This window comes from Mastigoproctus giganteus, chromosome 3 (genome assembly GCF_048544385.1).
Source record: "Mastigoproctus giganteus isolate SK-2022 chromosome 3, ASM4854438v1, whole genome shotgun sequence".
Classification (NCBI taxonomy): domain Eukaryota; kingdom Metazoa; phylum Arthropoda; class Arachnida; order Uropygi; family Thelyphonidae; genus Mastigoproctus; species Mastigoproctus giganteus.
Window position 1 is genome coordinate 240,542,715 of NC_143577.1, and position 20,546 is coordinate 240,563,260.

Genomic DNA, 20,546 nt, shown 5'->3' on the forward strand with positions numbered 1-20,546 from the left:
CTCAGGGGGTCCCCATGGACTATAGACGGGCAAATATGTCTCCAACTCACAAAAGGCGACATGAGTAATTACAGACCTGTTAATGGAGGCACTAGTTAAAGAAGCATTCCAGGACCACCTAGACAAGACTGCGCTTATAGTTCAGACACCGCATGGGTTTGTTAAGAGGAAGTCTTATCTGACTAATTTGACTGGATGGTTGGTTTAACCATCATGGTTGGTGGTTAAACCAACCATGGTTTAACCACCAACTACTGTTAAAAGGATGGTTGAGTGTGAGAAAGTGGTAATCAATGGATGCTGCTCTTCGTGGACTAATGTTATCAGTGGGTCCCCCAGGGTTTGGTGTTGGACCCACTGTTGTTTTGTTTATTTATCAATGATATTTATGAAGTTATATCAGGGTTAATGTCGACGTTTTTAGATGATACAAAAGCTGGCAGGGTTGTGAATGACAGTAATGGCAGTGTGCTACTGCAACAGGATCTGGAAATTTTGGGCAGATGGGCTGAGAAGTGGCAATTGAAGTTTAACATTGACAAATGCAAAGTATTGCATATGGGTAGAAGTAAGTCCAGAGAAATCTACCAACTGTATGGTACTACACTTAGGGTGGTAGAAAATGAAAAAGATCTGGGAGTAATTGTGCAGTCAAATAGGAAGTTTTCTGCGTAATGCAGACAAGCTGCCAGGACAGGTCATGGGGTTTTGTCAATAATATACAGGAATTTTGCTAGTAGGGAAAAAGAGGTGATTATCCCTTTGTATAAGGCAATGGTAAAGCCACGCCTTGAGTACTGCGTACAGGTATGGAAACCTCATTTTAGGAAGGATGTAGAGTTGCTTGAGCCTGTACAGAGAAGCGTAACAAGATTGGTGAGGGGAACGAAGGGGGTGGCCTTACCAAGAAAGGCTTAAGTTCCGCAAATTGCAGCTTCTGGAGACTAGGCACCTGTGAGGCGATCTGATTGAAGTGCATAAGGCCTTGAATGGATTGAGCAAGTTGAATTCTGATGGGATTCTTCCGCTTGCTCAGATTACGAACTTATTTTGGTTCTTTCATCATGTCTAAACCAAAATATCTCAGGATAGGGTGTTGTACCACATAGGATAAAAATTCTGATTGGGAAACGAGTACCTAACTGCTTTCAAAGCAGTAGAATGCACTGCTTAACCTTTTCAGGGGCACGAGGAGGTCTTTGGAGTCTGAATAGCGGGATTAACCAGTTTCTCTTATAACCTGCCCACGGTTGAGAGCATTTGAACGTCTTCCCATAAATATGTGACTGTCCTGACCATTATAAATCTTTGTTTTATCACCACCACACATCTTGATAACGTCGCGATATTTTTATTGCGCTACTCCCAATAATCGTTAAGTATTATATGAAGTTGATTTATGTTTATTTACTAGCTACTTGTAGTTGATTTTGTTTATGTTTATGAAGTTTGCTGCATCTTTGATTGCTTGATAATACCTGTCTATGTATACACAGGAAGCATCATGAATTATTCATGAAGTGGAAGGTCTGCGTAGAATATTTAATCTTCAGTTCATGATAAGCATCTGGTACATGCGCACACCACCAGTTGATGTTTCTAACTCTCTTTTATAAAACGGCCATCGAAAATGAAAATACAAGAGAAGAATTGTGATAGAAACCAGACACGTAACCTTAACTTTTTGTCCGTTAGTGTATTTGCTATTTTCACCTCACTTGATCAATTGAAATTCATAAAATTTGGTTTATGGTAAAACCCAAATCCTTTTTCGTGGTTGGAGTATCGTGTGACCAGGGGACTGGTGTAAGTCCCAAAACTTGATGCTGTTAACAAAGGTTGGTGGACGTTTTCAAGATGCGAATTCGACTACCCTACACACCAATGGAACAAATTACAACTTGGCATGTGGGATGTATCTCTCACCACCAGGAGGAGCTATTGATTCAATAATATTTTTCATGGCATCAATCGACATAATGGATTACACATAACGAACATTTTTCACAAGCTGGAAGTTGCCTTGCATTTGATTGAACATAGTCGTATGAGCTGCAAAATGTTTTCCAACTTGGAAAAATGCTTCGAGTGTAACAACTGCCCTCTGGTAGTAATCAAGTGAACTAAGGTGTATCTTTCATGGCAAAAAAAAATATTTGATAACTTTGTGAATATCTTACAACTCCTTGCTTAGCGGCTAGTCAGTTTGAAGTTTTAAAGGACACTCAGTGTCCAGACATGACAAATTTTCATGGTGAATGCAATTCTCAGTATTTTGCTGCTGTTCATCAAGAGTATGTCAGTTGTTTTCATAAACAGCCTTGAGTACACCTTATAGATAAAAACGTGGAGTTGACAAAATAAACAAATAAACACATTCTATTCGGGAAAAGTCCATATAACGCACCGCACCATTAAATACTACAGTGCTTCTCAAATACATTGCTGTGATGCCACACGTTTAAGAATATCCCACCCCAAATCCGATAACATCATGTGCACTGTTGCCATAGTTACCCCAATATACGTTAACCAATTCGGTTGCGCCATAAATGTATAACCATATTCTTCGCTTCTCTTTCTTTTTTCATATAACTTTGTCTCTTTTTCCCACTATCTCTTATCTTCTCTACTACTCTCTCTTTTCACTATCTTGTCTTCTTTCCTTTTCACTATCTTCTCTTTTTCTTACTTGTCTTCTCTCTCTCTTACTGTCTTGTCTTTTTTATTACACTCTTTTTTTAATCATTATTTTCTCTTTTCTATTACTCTCTCTTTTCACTATCTGCTCTTCTCCCTCTTTTATCATTTTGTCTTCTCTTTTTTTCCTTTATTTCTCTCTTTCTTAGTATATTGTCTTCTCTTTTTTTTTTTGTCTCCTTCTCTGTTCTCTTTTTGACTATCTTCTCTCTCTCACTAACTAGTATCTTGTTCACAAATTTTCTGTCTTCTTCCATTTCATTTCTCCTTTTTCACTATCTTCCCTACTTTCTTTCTTACCATCTTGTCTTCTCTTTTGCTCTCTTTTTTACTATCTTCTCTTCTCGCTTTCTTACTCTTTTGCTTTCTTTACTAGTCTCTCTTTCACTATCTTCCCTCTTTCTTACTATCTTATCTTCTTTTTTTTTTCATTTCCTTCTCGTTTGCTCTCTTTTTTAACTATCTTCTCTTCTCTCTTTCTTGCTCTTTTATTTCCTTTTCTATTCTCTCTTTTTCACTATCTTCTCTCTTTCTTACTATCTTGTCTTCTATTTTTTCAATTTCTTCTCTTCTCTTTTCTTTTTTGACTATCTTCTCTTCTTCTCTCGCTGTTGTCACTATCTTCTCCTCTCTTTTTCTTACTGTCTTGTCTCTCTTTCTCTCTTTCTTAGTATATTTCCTTCTCTTTTTTTTCTTTATCTTCTTCTCTGTTCTCTTTTTGACTATCTTATCTCTTTCTCACTAACTCATATCTTATTCACAATTTTTCTCTCTTCTTCCATTTCACTTTCCTTTTTTCACTATCATCTCTTCTTTCTTTCTTACCATCTTCTTTTATTTTTTTTTAACTTTCTTCTCTTCTGGTCTTTTTTTTACAATCTTCTCTTCTCTTCTCTTCTCTCTTTCTTATTATTTTGTATTCTCTACTGCTCTGTTTTTTCACTATAATCCTATTTTCTCTTTCTTACTATCTTGTTTTCTCTACAGTAGGTCTCTCTTTTTCACTATCATCTCTTCTCTCTTTCTTACTCGCTTGTCTTCTCTCTTTCTTTCATTTTCTTCTCTTCTGCTGTTTTTTTTTCTTACCGTAATCTCTTCTCTGTTTCTCACTAACTCCTATCTTTTTCACAATTTTTCTCTCTTTTACCATTTTCGCTTCTCTCTCTTTTTTTTTGATTATCTTCTCTTCTCTAATTCTCAAGCCAGTTCCACTACTTTCTTTTCTCTACTCCTCACTCTTCTCAATTTCTTACTGTCTTCTCTTCTTTCTTTCTCACCGTCCTCCATCTTTTGCACTATTTGTTTTCCTTTCTTACGATCTTCTCTTCTTTTCTGTTTACTATTTTCGCTCCCACCCCTCTCTCTCTCTCTAGCTGATGACAAATTTTCCAGCTGCCCATTTCGATTTAAACTTTCAGAGACATTTCCAACAAAAACAAACACCGAAGTAAAACATATTTCCGTGTACACTTTCTCTCCTCAACGAGCCCCCTTTAGGGGCCGGCCAGTCTGAATTCGCCCCCCCACCACACACACACACACACACACACACACACACACACACTCACTGCATCAGAACGAAAACATCTCTCACTCACACACACACACACCTGCTCGTCTGGCCATCAGACTTCACAGCTTGATTCGCGTAGCCAATGGAAGCAGTTGTGTTCGTGACGTCACCACAACGTGCACGGGGAAAACGCTAGAAAGTTTAAACCACAGTCCAGTAGCGGAACTAAACTCGCGCAGCGTGTTACGGCCGTTCATTTGTCCGCCTCTCGTTGCGCAACCTTTCACAGGTGTTACGATGTGGATTCTTCGAGTGTGTGTCAAAGTTGTTGAGGTGACTCCGCGAAATCGCCATTTGGTGTCGATTTAAACCCCTTTCGTCGTCTTCGTCTGCGTTTTGTGGCAACAACCCCGGGCCAACATGTCTCCTTGAGGATTACGGAGGACTAAGAGGTCGCCCGACCGTAACCCGCTCGGCAAAGATACGCTTTGCTTGCTCCACTGTCGTCCCGTAACTGGCTCAGCACCCTGCACTGGTCGAGTTGGAGCAAGCATGGAGCGAAGGCTACGAAGCAGGACTACATTTCCCTCAGTGCCCATTGCTGTCCTCCTTGGAGTGTTGCTGCGGGTAAGTCTGAAAAAGAAATAGGTTAAAAATAAGTTGTTGTTGTTGTTGTTGTTGTAGGGTTTTAGGATCATCAGCGACTAAACCATATTGTCTGTAAATTGTGTGTTCTAAGATGGATTTTCTGTTTTCTGGATGAAAAACTCGACTTTCTTGAACAAAAACCATGCTTTTTCTGAAACCGATTAACTTGGCCACATTGTGAAAAAGGCCCATAAAAATTCCTCACGTCATCCACGAGACTCGAACTGAAGTCTTTTCCACCCGGTATGGGGAGCACGACGATTCCACTAACTCTGCTACCCTTTATTCCTTTGACTATCGTCTTTTCTATTCCATCTGCATTTCATCCTTTCACCATAAATGTAGTGGGTCTTTAGCACTTAAGAGATTATACTATCTTCTGCCTAGGAACAGATGTAGGTCAACGTGGAAGTTGTCAACGTATAAAAATGGGCCAGAGTTTGTTCCCTTCTTGAAGAGTCTTTGTTGGTAAAAATTCCTCAATTTGTGTCATCTGGAAAAGAGCAAAAAAGCCGAAGAAAGGAATTTATCTTAGACATCTGTATTTAGAAATTATTGTAGAATTTTATTGTTGGATTTAAATTGTTGAATTCTATATTTTTGGGCCCCTATTTTTTTGATGGGCTTCCCCTTAACTGTTTTAAACTTTAAATGCTTTGATGTAGTCGCCAAGTGCATATTCGATTATTGGACTGCAATTTGGAGAACTGAAGTCTCTCTAAGCATACCCTTTTGTATCCTTAACTACCAGTTCGGTACTCTTTCTATCTCTCTTGTTGGCATTCCGTTTCCAGCTTTCTTTCTCTCTATCTTAGGCTACATCTTGAGATAAAGGTATGTTTACCATACCTTTATCACGTGATGGGTAGCCATGAGCTGGGATTTACAAAACAGTTCATTGGATCTGAAACCTCCCAAGAGACCAACGAAATATACGCTGCAGGTTTGATGTTGACTCGACTTTTTCTTCTCGTGTAATGCTCCACATCCAAAAATAATATAGATTTTTATAGGGAAAAACTAAGGGAGATATCAAATTGGAATTGATTTTAAAACCATCCGAGGGACTGATAGGGCTGATAATTTGGTGTCAATTTGACTTTTCCTAAGAGAATAACATCCAAACAAAAAGAAACAAAAATTCCATGAAAATCCATCTACTAGGAGTCGACTTATTACATGTGAACGGACAGACGGACATGGTGAAGACAATAACCTTTGCAAGGTGCCTAATAAAGCTACTTTTCTCTTATTCTCCTAGTACGTTTCTTCTATTCTCCTCAGTTCTTTCTCTTATTTTCTTATGAATACCAAAAAGTCAGTAATTAGCAAGGGTACAAACCAAACTTTAATTTATTAATTTTGGGTTAAAGAAGCCCCCTAATTAGTCTCCCACAAACATATATGTTTGATATTCGACTAGCTGTTTAATCTAGTTGTAACTCGGTTCAGAACCTGAACTGACCGAATCAGTTTCCTCATTTGTAATTAAAACCCACCAGTGTCTAGCCATCCATTTTTGATACAGCTATTTACAGTTTTAAAGAAAAGAAAAACGAATTAAAAATTAGAAAAATAAATAATTAATAATAACAGTTATTATTAATAATCAGTTTATTTTCCATACTAGAAGACAAATTAAAAACGAATACCCTGTTTCTGGCTCTTTCTTCTTCAAAACAATCGCGATGCACGTGTTCTTTAAACTTCTCTTTATGGGGGTCGATGTCCTGATTTTTTCCAATCTTTTTGCTCCATTGCAATGTCAATGAATTTAATTGGTTATAAAAACGAGCCTGTGTCTTGAATTTAACGTTTGACCTCAACACTTGATCCAAGAAGTGGGCGTGACGTCATGCTAAATTGTCTTTGATGATATTGGTTTCAATGAGGCAGTAGAACGAATAGATCCTTGACCCTTCTTGTAGACGTCACTTGAGGTATGTTGTCGGCGTCACAAAGGACTGGAAAGGCTTCAATTAACATAAAGAAGCAGGAACTGCTATTTGGGTCAGGTCGAAACTACCACACAGTTGAGGGTACCAGCATCCATCCAGAATTGCTGAAATTCTATACCGGTAATAGAGAAGAAGAGAAATTTATTAAAATAGAACAAATTTCCCACAACTCACCACGTTGACTCAACAGATAATATTTCTTTCCTTTGTTATAGAGGTCACTAGCGTCTCCGAAACTAGTGACCTCTATATATTTGTATATTATATTAATTCTAATTTCTATTCGATTTCATTCCCATTGCTTTTTCTCAGATCAATATTTATAAAAATTTAGTAAGAATTTATTCAGAAAGTTTAGAATAAAGGAAAAAATATAGTCCTTGATCGACATGGGCAAGGAACGTGATCTGACGGATTTCGAAAAAGGGATGATTATTGGGTACCGGTTGAAGGGTGTCAGTATTAATCTGCGAATCTTGTGCAATGCCCGCGCAGTTAAAGTGCAGTCTCCAGAGCAATGGATAGCGCCAAGGATTCGTTGATGGTGAACACAGACTGTCCCGCCTTGTGTGAATCGATAGATCGAAAATTGTGGAACGGCTGACCATGGACTTTAAACAGGGGATGATCACCGGTGTTGCCAAGACCATGATCCAATGAACTCTCCTTCGTATGGATCTCCAGAGTAGGCACGCGCATGCTTAAGATCACCTAAAGGCGTCATGGACCATTGCAAATGGAAAAAATGTTATCCAATGAATTAAGTTTCCTACTCTGCCATGTGGATGGTAGATGGAATGTACAGTGATGAACTGCAGGGAGAAAGCACTCACATATCCTGATCCAACAGAAACAGGTAGGTGGTGGCAGTGTTTAAGTACGGGGGATGTTTTCTCCTGGCATCTTTGGAGCCCTCATATATCTGTAGAATGCACTCTGAATGGTAAAAATGATCTATCCATTGTACCAGGGGAAGTTGAACTAGTGGAGCTATTGTGTATTTGTTAGTGGTACCACACAAAGCCGCATAAAAGTGTCATTGTGAAGAAGCAAAATCGGCCAAGGTCAGATGAGGGTGTGGTATCATGGATAGAGGGTTGTTGTGGTGTTCGTCTTGTTCTTAGTTACTGGAATGCCCTCATCAGGAAGGGTATTCCAGCATCCGTCTACGTCACGAGGAGCCAGGCTAGGTCAGTACAGGGACGCATAGGGAAGGAGGAAACGAGGGAAAGACAAAACTGGGACCTCGAGGAAGGAGGACCCAATGGGAACAAGGGCAAGAAGCCACTAGTGGGAGAGCACCCTTAAGAAAGATGAGAGAGAGAGAGAGAGAGAGAGAGAGAGAGAGAGAGAGAGAGAGAGAGAGAGAGAGAGAGAGGACAGCATAAAGTCAGTCAAGTAAGAAATAGCAAGGAGGAAGAATGCTGAAAATCAGCAAGGAAGGTGAAGTTGAACTGTAATTCCATTGTGGCTGATCAGGTGCATCCCCTTCATGGTAACTATCTCTCGGATGGCACAGGTGTGTTCCAGCAGGACAATGTGCCCTGCCACTTTGCCTGTATTGTTCGAGAGAGGTTCGCTGAAAGTGACTTTCAGGTGCTACCTTGGTCACCGAATTCTCCGGATATGAATCCCATAGAACATCTCTGGGATTATGTGCATCGACAGATCCTGGCGATATGGTGAAACATACCTCCTGCAGCATTCAGAGGATTTATAGAGTCTATGCCTCTCCATGTGACAGCGATACTGCCGGAAAGAGGAGGGCACATCCACTATTAGGTAGGGGGTCGTAATATTTTGACTGGGCAGTGTATAGAAGTTAAAAAGAAATAGAAATTAAGGTATTGGTACTTTCTGAAATTGTGGAACAGTGTCGAGAACAACTGAACGTATTTAAAGTTTAATATGTTATTTTCAGAATAAAAGTGCATCCTATAGTCTATAAAATACGGTAAATATGGGAAAACTATCACCAACGTCTGGAAGTCAATTATAAAATAAATAATGGGGTTCTTAATTGATATTTTATGTTAAATAATTTAATAATTAACTAATTTACGTGCCAGGCATATAAAGAATTTCGAAATAACTTCTTAAGTATAATTTTGATAAACTGTTTCCTGCCAAGAATTGCAGCATCTTATCATGATTATGGAGTTATTACACTATCAGATAAAATTTACGCAATACTCTTAGAAATCCATGCAATGACGTCATCTTTAACTTCATCTAAAGATTAAAAATAAAAAAAGAAAAGAAAATAGGAGTGGGAACAAAGAAATGGTTTCAAGTTTTGATGTATTTCCGTGTTCTATTTAAGACATTTTTCTTCCTTTTTTTTATGATCATTTTATAGCTAAAAAAACTTTTTAAGTCGTTCTCTCTTTTACATGATTGTATGCTTGCGAAGGACATTAGAATAAATTGTAGGATAATAGTCATAACAGGGGATGGCGTGTTTCCCTGCATGATGTGCCCAAATAACCTGCTTAAGAATATTGGGATTGTTCTGTAGGTATTTTAGAGCTGAACAGGAAAACATTTTCTACCCTCGATAAAAAGATATAGGCTTAATAAAAATTTAAATTTTAAGGTGCTACTAAGAACTTGATGGAAGTAAACTGAAAATGGTTGCAAACTAGGGTCCACATCTGTCAATAATTGGATCTTAATTGTCATCATCTGAATCTTCTATGGATTTTTCCTTCTCGAAATACTTTTCCTTGAACTTTGCACACTTTCGCCATGTACTCACCCATTAACTGCTTCTTGCAAGCCATTTTTCAAAAGACTGGAAGTGCTTCAGTTGTGGCTCTGCGAGCATCATTGAGTCTGCGCGAGACGCTTGCCTCTCAGAGCTTTCTTCAGATGTGAAAACAGGAAGAAATCACACGGGACTAAGTCCGAAGAATAAGGGGGATGTGGCAGAACCTCGATACTTATGGCAGTGATCAATGCCTGAACAATATTAACCGTATGGGACCTGGCATTGTCTTGATGGAGAAAACAGGAAGAAGCTTGATCCATTCCTTCAACACAGCGGTCCATTCACTTACTGATTACAGCGTGTTGTCCTACCATGAAGCTCACGTTCCAGTGCGTCACAAACGTGTTCAGTGGGCTTAACTTTTTGCACACCCATATCTTCAAACCAAGTTACTATAGGCTCTGCAATATGACATGGTGCTGAAAACAAAAAAGGGCCATCCTATATTGCTGCCACAGGATGTAGAAAGAACTGTCCAGAAAGTTTTCCAGGTATAGTATAATCATGACGTTTCCTTTGGTAAGAGCTTTAGCCACAGTCTACAAGTATATATCCATTGCATATATTCTGGACAGGTGGATGGTGGATATGGTTAATTTTCGCCCAATTCCCTGGAGTGTCCGGGTACTTTTGTCAATATAGTTTAGTTGTTCATAACCACCAAAGCCTCTAAGGCATCAGTATATCGCGTATGTTTGTGGGATGAAACACTGGAACTGGTGGAAAAAAGCCATGCAACCTTTGTCCAGGACGATTAACTTGGCCACGAGGTGACCAAGTTCATCCTTTCAAAACGAGAAACGAATCCAATAATTTTCGTGATCACACACCTTATTTTAACTTATTAGTAATCTGTGTTTTCAATTTCTCGTTTACTTAATCTTTGACCATTTCTTACTTTAATCTTAATAACTCTCCACAATGTTGTCAGTTGAAATTTTTTCAATCTGCAGCCTGATCTTTTGGAAGTACACGACAGTGCAGTGTCCTGCCGATAAAGAATGTTAAAGAGAACCTCACATCCGGGAGCTGACGAACCACATCTGAGGGGGATTGCAATCTTCCATTAGGCCTTAAAAGAACACCTAAAACCGACGTACCATGGAGGAAATAATTAAGAAGACAAGAGGGGAAAAAATCAGATAGTCCCCATTACTGCTTAATGTTGATGGGACAATGCTAATTTCTCTTTCACAAAGTAAAAGTTGGCATCTAAATTTGTGGAAAATTAACTCCAATATCGAACGCACGAGTTATTCCCACCCCTAGCGTGAATGTCTGAAATAATTTTAACAAACGCCTTTCGAATATTTGCGTTCCAAAACCATCCCCTAGGGATGTACGCGTTGAAATTCGAGCTAAATATTTCACCTTGTTAGGACATAACTTACTTCCTGCGGTGTCGAGGCCTTGGATGCCTCATTAGTTGACACCCATGACAGGAATGAATAATTGGATCTCTACAGTGAGTGAAAGTAATAAAACATTTTCAAGGTTTAGATGGAGATGCTTTGAAGCCGTACCAAAGCTTAACGTGCACTCACTGGATAAAAAATTAGTCTCGTTTTGCAATTGGATCCAACAAATAATTAAAAGTAGAATATGCAAAAGTTGTCATGATATGATCACAAATTCCTTTCTGGTGGCTTCAAGATTCCTTTTTAGATCTTAGTAGATCTTTGCCACGAGAATTTAAAAGCAAAAAGACCCATTTCCAACCGTACTGTGCAGTGGCTGTTGATGAATCTGGCATTTGCAAAAGAAGCCACTCCTTTCTGCAAAAAATCGAAAGATTCAAATGGAGTAGTGCCTCTAGTGCCAAGTCTGGACTCAGGAACATGGAAAAAGGTCATGTGGATCTCATGAGTCTCGATTTACACCTTTGTACCAATATTAGGGTGAAAATGCAGCTGGAACCTCATGAAGCCATTCATCCAGACTCTCTCGTGTCCAAATGGCTGGGGATAGTATGGGATATATTCTGTTGGCATGGACTGGGTCCGCTCATACCGTTAGAATGTCGGGTTATCTCCAACGATGCTACCTGGCTGCCTAATTCTCCAGATCTGAATCCAGCTGAAAATGTCTGGGAAGTGTTGGAAGGACAGTTCGGCTACGCAGTTCTCTACTGACCACAATACAAAAGTTAAGGCAAATATCGTGATGGAAGAATGGTCAAATCTGCATCTGAACTTCTTCGAGCATCCAGTTGAATCTTTGCCACGAAGTGTACGGGCTATAATTCGGATAAAAGATGGCCTCTTCTGGATGTTGAATAAAGGTTTCTAATTTTCTGGCCAGTGAGTGTTGTACTCGCCAGTTCTATGTTGTAAATTCATTTGGACCTTATTGTACACTCAAAGGTTATTAGAGAAAGATTATACTCACTGTGATCTCATAAGTGTTTTAGCCTACTTTCTTTCCATTTTTGGAAAGTAGGCTAAAAGAATCAATTTTTCAGACCCAAAGAGTTATGTTTGGCTCATTCAGTTTTCTTTTCATTGCACCTTGTTTCTTAAAGGCCTCCTAGTTACTGTTTACCACCTTTCATCTGAACTCCCGGTGGTTAGACAGAGATAGAGAGAAAGAAACCATGTTTTGCTATCATCCGGACACGCTACATCGAACCAAGTAGAACAGCAAGTTGCCTGCCCCTCCATGCAATCAACAGCAGGTCAGTGACACTGTGAAAGGGGTGGAGAGTTTAACGTCATCACACAGGGAATCACAAAACAGAATCACTAGTTCTGGGTCAACGCTGATCATCGATTACACTCTTTAATGTACCCTTTCCGGTTTAAATTCTCAAGGGAAATAAAAGGGTTGGAAAAAGGTCGAAGATATGTTTTATTATGCCCTTCTTTTGGCGAGTCTGATGAAAAGAAGGTCATAGTTGATTTGTAATCAAAAATATTCAACTGAATCAATGAGTAAGTCTATCATCTCTGTTTTATTGCAGGATGGATCCAGTTTGTTGAAGCGCTAAGTAGTACTTAAAACTCCCTAGAAAAACTACAGCAATATATATAGTTTGGCCCTAAATAGGTCAAGTTAAAAATTAGGTAAATTATTACAAAGTTTTTCACTACAAATTACATCGTCTAGAAAAGCCCAGGCTAAATACAGGAACATTCTCATATTTAGAAGTAGCGTGGGTAGAATGTGCCATTAATGGACCCAATTGCATGTTGCATTTGCACACAGTCAGAATTGTGCCATCCTCAGATGATTATATTCTCGACTTAACCTTGCTTCATTTCTCAACTCCATCACTGGACGTTTGCTGATCTATAAATGTTGTTACCAAGTATCAGAGAGGCCATTCACCTGGAAGCTAACGTACGGAGAAAATATGATGAAAACGCCACTCCCTTAAGATATCGTACCTTTCAGCCCCTTGATTACATCTTTCGTCGTTTTTGAGCACTTTTCACGAAGCTCCAGGGGAGAGGAGAAATGATGTAGGTGGATCATGATCATTGACGGACGCCGACCCCTTGAGAGGTAGGTGGACAATAGCTCAAGTCGATGACCTCTAAATGAAACTGCCGTAACTCCACAAAGCTCGTGCGACTGTGATTTACCAGAGCATGAGCCCTCACGCGAAGAACTAGGAAACAACTGAGAGGCTGAAATAGGCCTTGTCCGTCTGTTTGTCAGCCACATGAGCTGTCAACAGCCCAAATGGGAGTTTAGCATCGCTCCATTAGCTTACGTGGTGTGCGTTATCCTTAGAGAGTAACGGATGTATGTTATACAGCATTTGCACCCCTTTTAGATACAGCGTTAGTGTGGGGGTGTAAGAGGGCTAATATCCATAATTTTGCAAAAGGAAGCGAACTCCAAAGAAGATAAAATTCTTGTCTTTGATTTTAAACACCCAATAATTGCCGGTCACAGTTCAGTGAGGTGCATCGAGATAAGGCAAGCCCAGATGTCGCTATTTACGATGGAACTGATAATAGATAATTGATGACAATAGATAAGGATCATCTCATTCCAGGGACATGCTAATGGAGTCATGGGATAAAAATGATTATCTAAAATCTGAAAGCAAAACTCATCCAACACGTACTGCACAGGAGAAGTGGGTTAACTTATCGACGTGATATGGTACATAGGTCCCTAAGAATATTCTAAGAGAGTCTCGAAATTTTGAAAAGGATCGGAATTGCTGTTCCAAAATTATAGCAATGTTCCTGTAGAAGTGAATTGGGAGTGGGAAGGGCAGGTATAACCTTGAAATTTAACCTAAACTTTCTCAGGGACCAACAAAACAAGCTAAAAATTTAATGTCAATTTAGCGCTTTGATATGGATCTTAGAACCTTGAAAACCATTTTGTGAAACTGTGGATGGAGTCTAGTTACGATGGAGATAACCAAAGTAATGAACTGAACCATTTATCTAATAAAATCAGTTGAGCCTCACGATTTATGGTAGTAATAAATGAAAACACGAATTTCAGACTATTTATGACCGTGAACTGTGCATGTCAAAGCCTTGACAGTCTGTGGGAACTATGAAATTAGAATTACCCCCTCAATAATGTTCCCTACTCCAACCAAACTCGTGATCCCACCACACCTCAACAATACAATTGAACCGGAGCTGAGCTCGGTGTATCTATCCACACAGATTTTATGCGCAGAACAGTAGGGTAAAAGTGGGGAGGAGATAAACATTAACAAACTGATCGTCCTTTGTGTTTGTATGTGTCTGGAGTACTTTGTCATGGCTTCGCATAACAAAAATTGGGTTATCAGCTTGTGTACCGTTGCACAAGGACATTGTAAGGCACACGGTCTCAGTTCCCAGCGAGGTCTTTCATGGTCACGCGTGTTGTGGCCTGTTAATTAGGACAGAACTGTAAATTTAAAAGGCCGTTGTCTCACAATAGCCCTCAGTTCTTGTTTTTCCCCATGAAAATTCACTTACCTTAACATAATCTTCGTGAAGGAATTCTGACATTAATAGGAGAGGTAACCAGCTCGCAACCTTACTTCAAGAAGCAAAAGACAAGTCAAAGGCTTTTTTTTTATGATTTCGTTTAACAACTGATCAAGTATACCAAGAAATAATTGCAATGCCTTAAACTCGTCGTACAACGCCACGCTACACCACTCCTTAGCTGTAGGAGAATTTTTTATTTTCTTTAAGATGACCATAAACACAAGTGAACTTATGTTGTGTTTAACTCCGCCATAAAGATATTAGAACCCATGATGCTGAACTGATTGAGATTGAAGGTTGAGAAGACAGAAGAAAGTTGTTGAAGTTGGACCTCGCGGGTAGCACATTATTGTCGTCCTCGTACTCCACGTGGAAGAGAGTTCGAATTATTGTTAAACGCGATGAATTTTTATTGGTTTTTTTTCACAATGTTGCTGAGCCAATAGGTCTTTGGCTAGGGTTGTATGGCTTTTTCCTACTGGAAAAAAAAAAAAGATTAACTCTGATGCACAGAGTTTAAGAACGAGTGAAGAAATGCCATCTTGGAGACTTCTTGACATCAAGGATTCTTCTGCCTTTCTGTCGGAAGATCATGAACCATACCGAGTATGTTCCATTCAATGGAATATGCTCAGATGGTGGAAGAGTTTACCACGATCATCGATGCAAGAGTTAAGGATGATATTAATCTTTAAATAAGGATAAAATAGGATCACCAGTATCCTTTTTGAAATCCAGTTTCCATTTATTAATTACTTATTCACAACTGTTGAGAGCTTTATTCTAGGAAGAAAATGAAAGTGCAACCTTAGTACATTTATTGGAAAACCATTGAACTGAATAACGCAACTGCTTAAGGAGGAATGGCGAATAAAGGATTTTCTCCCTAACAGAGTAATTTCAGTAGCATGATCTGATTTGAGCATTGCACAAGTTGTTGAAAATTAGAACTGAGACCATAAATATTTGTAGAATGAACCAGGTCTTGGATCAGCATGTATTTAAGACTTTTTTTAAAAATAATTTACAGTATATGATTATTGATTTAACCACCAGCGACTTCTTCCGTTGAAAACAAAATTATATAAGTTCAAATTCAAAAATAAAACCCATAGAGAATTTTTTATATTTCTTAAAGGAAAAACATTTGTATGTTCTCTGCTTGTAGATAGTTGCTTCTAGGAAAGTTTGGCAATAAACATTACTCTGTTGCAAAGCTAACTTCGTATAACTAAAGTGGATGCACACACACACACACACGCACGCACACAAAGGCAGCATAGGAAATGCGTGACAGCAGTAACAATATATGCTCACACGGATAATAATCGTGAACCGGAAGAGGTGAGAGACACACACTCTCCCTTCTCATGGATCATGTTGCCCAACTGACAGTTCACTGTATCTATTTACTATTGTCATTCAATCAATTTACATGTCAGTTAAGAGTTTGACAGATAGGTTAGTAATGAGTGAGCTTTCACAATTAGAACTATTAAGGTCAGTTAAATGGTTTTTTTTCTCTCTCTTTCCTCATCGCTCAGTTAAGAAGTCTAAGCCAGCTGCTATTTGAAGATTGGGAGATGGGTCGTGGATGTATTGAGTCGTATTTGTTGGGGAGGGGATAGATGTAGCTATTTTGATCTTCTAACGAGGCGTAAATGTATGGTTTCACGGTTTGTTTGTTTACTGGATGAAAAACCGAGATTTTCAGAATAATAAATGAAAGAAAATATTTAATAATTTTAATATTTATTAATCTTAATAATTAGCTCTTAATAGTAATAAAAATAAAACCGTCACGTCACGCTTAAAATTTAAAATATTTTTAAATATTTGACTTTTTTTCTTAGAAAATTGCATTTTGTCACCCTTCAGAAAGCTCTTCAAAATGCAGTAATATTTTGAAATTCATAAGCAACTTTTAAGAACTTTAAATTGAGGTAGGAGGGAGTTAATTCGTGACATAATTTATGATGTAAGTAAATAATGTACAAATCATTGCTGTTGAAACAATTATAACATTTGAACTTTCTTGTATACTCCATTTTCGGCTCTGTTGGGTATTTCATGCGCAGTGGCATAACCACATTCCAGCACGTGGACTGCCACAATCCCATTGTTCCCATTACTTCCCGTATTCATTATATAAAACTAGCAGCCATAACAAGGAACTACCAAGGAAAAATATGCAAATCGTAGTTGGTTATTTTCTGCTTTTATCACTGTTTTCATTACCACTTCCTACTGGTACTGAATCATTGGGGCGAAATAGCTGTTATGATTAATAAGAAGAGAAAATATTCATTAAGCAAATATTCATTAAAATCTACTCAACAATATAAAGAATTAAACCCCTTTAATTATGTAGTTTGTAGTTAAGCAACGATTATATTTAGACTACAATTTTTTATTCTATTTTTTGTTAAAAGAAACTCTTAATGAAATGGCTTAACCATTCCTAGGACACCTGACTGCACTTTGTGGAATCAATGCCAACTTGAATTTCTGCTCTTATCTTCTATAAAGAATGATCGATTGGTTATTAGCCGCATTGTCTAATACACTGGTGTACAAAAATTAGAGACGTCATACATTTTTGAGTAATCAATCCCCGATATTAAATTTGATTAATAGGGATTCTTGTTGTTGGTTTTAGTGTTTTAGGTGCAATATGGCCTAAATTGCATCAGCAATTTAGGCCATGTTGCGGCGTAAATTGAGTGTTCTGTCTTTCTCGTGGATAGAACAGTTGGTAGGATTGCCATCTTCCCCACATCGGGTGGAAAAGACCTGATTTTGAGTTCCGATATCAAGGGAGGAATTTTACGGACCTTTTTTACAACGTGGCTGAGTTAGTGGGTCTCAGGAGAGGGTAGCATGGTTTTTTTTTTCCTCCCCGAAACTCGGGTTTCTCATCCAGTAAACAGAAAATCGACCCCTCAGAAGACAAGAAATTTACAGGCAATATACATGGAGCAATATGGTCTTAGTCGATGATGCTTCTAAACTCCAACAACAATAACAACAATGTGTTCTGTGGTAGACTTGCTGTTTGCTGGACGAAACACCAGAATATCCAGAAGAAAAAACCATGCTGCCCTCATCACGGTCTGAAAAAGAACGATAAAAATTCCCCGCGTCATTAACGTGAATCGAACTCAGGTCTTTTCCATCCAGTGTGAGGAGAACGGTGATTGTAACAACTGTGCTACCACCAGGGCACTCACGAGGGAACCAAGTGGTTTACACTTTTGAGGTTGACAGTAGCATTGGCATTAGCATTAGTAGAGGCATATGATGTAAGAAAGCAAGCTTAAAAAAAAAAAAAAAAACCTTCCCATTTCACCCATCCATTCACTCCAAATGTTTGTCTAGTTCTTGAATTTATTTAAGCTGCCAGCTTCCACAACAACAGATGGAAGTTTTTTCCAGCAGTCAACCATCCGCTGGCTAAAGGCAAATTTCCATACATCTGTTCTACAACTGCCTCTCCTCAGTTTCAATTGATGCTTCCTCAGGTTCGTAATCTGAGCAAGAGGAAGAATCCCATTAGCATTGAGCTTGCTCAAACCATTCAAGGCCTTATACACCTTAATCAGATCACCTCGCAGGTGCCTAGCCTCCAGATTTGCAGAATCTTTCTTCGTAAAAGCAACCCTTTGTTCCATATACCAATCTCCTTGCCCTGATCTGTACTCGTTCCAGCAGCTCTACATCCTTCCTAAAATGAGGCCTCCAGACCTGCATACAGTACTCAAGGTGTGGCCTGATCATTGCCTTATACAAGGGGATAATCACCTCCTTATCCCTGCTAGAAAAAATCCTGTATATCATGTAATGCCCTCTTGTGTAGCACAGTTCTTAGAAAAGCCGTCATCCCCACACCGGGTGGAAAAGACCTGAGTTCGAATCCCGTCAATGACATGAGGAATTTTTATGGGCCTTTTTACAACGTGGCTGAGTTAGCCGGTCCCAGGCGAGGGTGGCATGGTTTTTCTCCCAGAAACTCGGAATTTTCAAGCACCAAAAAGAAAAGCTACCCTTGAACACAAGCAATTTATAGCCAGTATATATTCTGAGCAATATGGCTTTAGTCACTGATTCTCCTAAAACCCTACCGCAACAACAAAAACAGTAGCAAATAATGCACGAAAGCACACTTATACAGTAGCAACAACAAAAAAAAAAAAATTTTACACCTCACCTATCCATCTACTCTAAGTGTTTGCCTTGTTCTTTCTTGAATTTATCCAAACTATCCACTTTCATAGCAACAGGTGTGATTTTGTTCTAATAATTACCTAGCTGGCTGAAGGCACCACCGCGCATCTATCTTGCAACTATCCTTCGTCACCTCGAATTTATACCCCCTCAAGTGTGTAATCTTTAGAACAGGAAGGATTTCACCAGTACTGAGTTTGCTCAATCAATCAATTCAAAGTCTTAATCAGATCACCTCGTAGGGCTCCTGACTTCAAAAGCTGCACTTTGTAGAAATGAAGTCTTCTTGATAAAAAAAATGATCAATGTTGTACTTCCACTAATAATATTAGTCCAAGAAGGATAGTGTCATTGATAACGACTCTCTCTTATCTGCCATTCAAATTTCCCTTTATCTATAGCAGTAACTTTCCCTTAATGCCACCTGCTTCGTTTTTTACAGCTGTCTTTCATGTGTAACACTATCAAAAGATTTCCTGAAATCCAAGTATATGAATCAAAATTATTTTTCGCATCCAGTTCTTTGTTACTCCGTCATTGCATTAAATCAAATTGATCAAACAAGATCGCCCTTTCACAAATCCATGCTATGGCTGCAGTATAATTGCATTCCTGTTCAGAAGGTCCTGCATTATTTCTTTAACCAATGACTCCATTATCTAACCTGGAACAGAAGTCAAGATAACAGATCTTTAATTACTCATACCAACTTTTGATCCCCCTTTGTGAATTGGGGATACATGAGGATACATCTGCAGTCCATAGTGACCTCACCAGATTCCAAGGATGATCTCGTAATTATGTCTAAGGGTTTGCTTATCTCCGTTGAGGCCTCCCATAATATAATTGGACAGATCCCAAGATGCCCGTTTTATGTTAAATTTATCTTCCATTTTCATTTCACTTTATCACAAATCATTTAGGTCCCATTTAGAATTTGATAAAATTCCGGCATTCCTTTCCCTAAAGAATTCCTATATGAATGAAGATGCCTTAACTTGCCTAACCTCCTTTGTGACTTGATTGCAGACTACTTTATAGCTACTGTATGCATATATATTACCTGATAATTTAGATGCATCCATGAATTTTACTCCTCTGCCAAGAGCCTCATTAGTTAAAGCCTTGAACAGTATTTCTCAGTTGGTATGAAAAGTCTAGTACCTTCTACGATTACCTCCCCGAATGCTTTCCATTTAAAAATTACTGTTGGTAACACCATCATTTAGTTCCACGAAAGGAATTCAAAAACTCTCTGAGGCCACTGTAGTCACCATTATGAAAGCAAAAGCCCTTCCTTTAACCTTAACGGCAATTTAAGGAGATCCTCTTTAACATTCTGCTGTAGAAAACAATCATGCAATAAATCCACAAAAGCCTTGCTACTGTGTTAGTGTCCAATCCGCAAATTCCAGATATTTGTAAAGTTAAAATCCTCCATTTTACGACATTCTGATTTAATGCCCACTCTATTTCTCCGTATTGCTATTTGTTAAACTCATCAGAGATATTAGGCCTATAACATACTCTTACTCTCATTTTTTGTTTTCCCGATGCTTATGTCACACCAAACTGACTCAACATTGCACTGTCCACCCATCGACTGGATCCACTGCCTTAGATTTAGTGTGCTTCTTAACTAACCCCTGTCCCTCCTGTGCTGAATGTCCTTTCTGTTCAGTCTGCGCTGGTAGCACAGTAATTATTAACATCGTCCTACCCACACTGGCTGGAAAAGTCCTGGATTCGAATCTAACCAATGACACGAGGATCCTTTATGG

At 38.8% G+C, this 20,546-nt stretch overlaps 1 protein-coding gene across 1 annotated transcript in view; it reads left to right on the top strand.

Moving 5' to 3' along the window:
• The first annotated feature begins 4,454 nt into the window (after positions 1 to 4,454).
• The window catches only part of LOC150088947 (uncharacterized), a 66,862-nt gene continuing 50,770 nt past the window's right edge, over positions 4,455 to 20,546 (top strand). Inside the window, exon 1 of the mRNA XM_090370960.1 lies at positions 4,455 to 4,840. Within this exon, the coding sequence (XP_090227086.1) occupies positions 4,766 to 4,840 (75 nt within the window). The 5' untranslated portion in view covers positions 4,455 to 4,765. The remainder of the gene's footprint in view (positions 4,841 to 20,546) is intronic.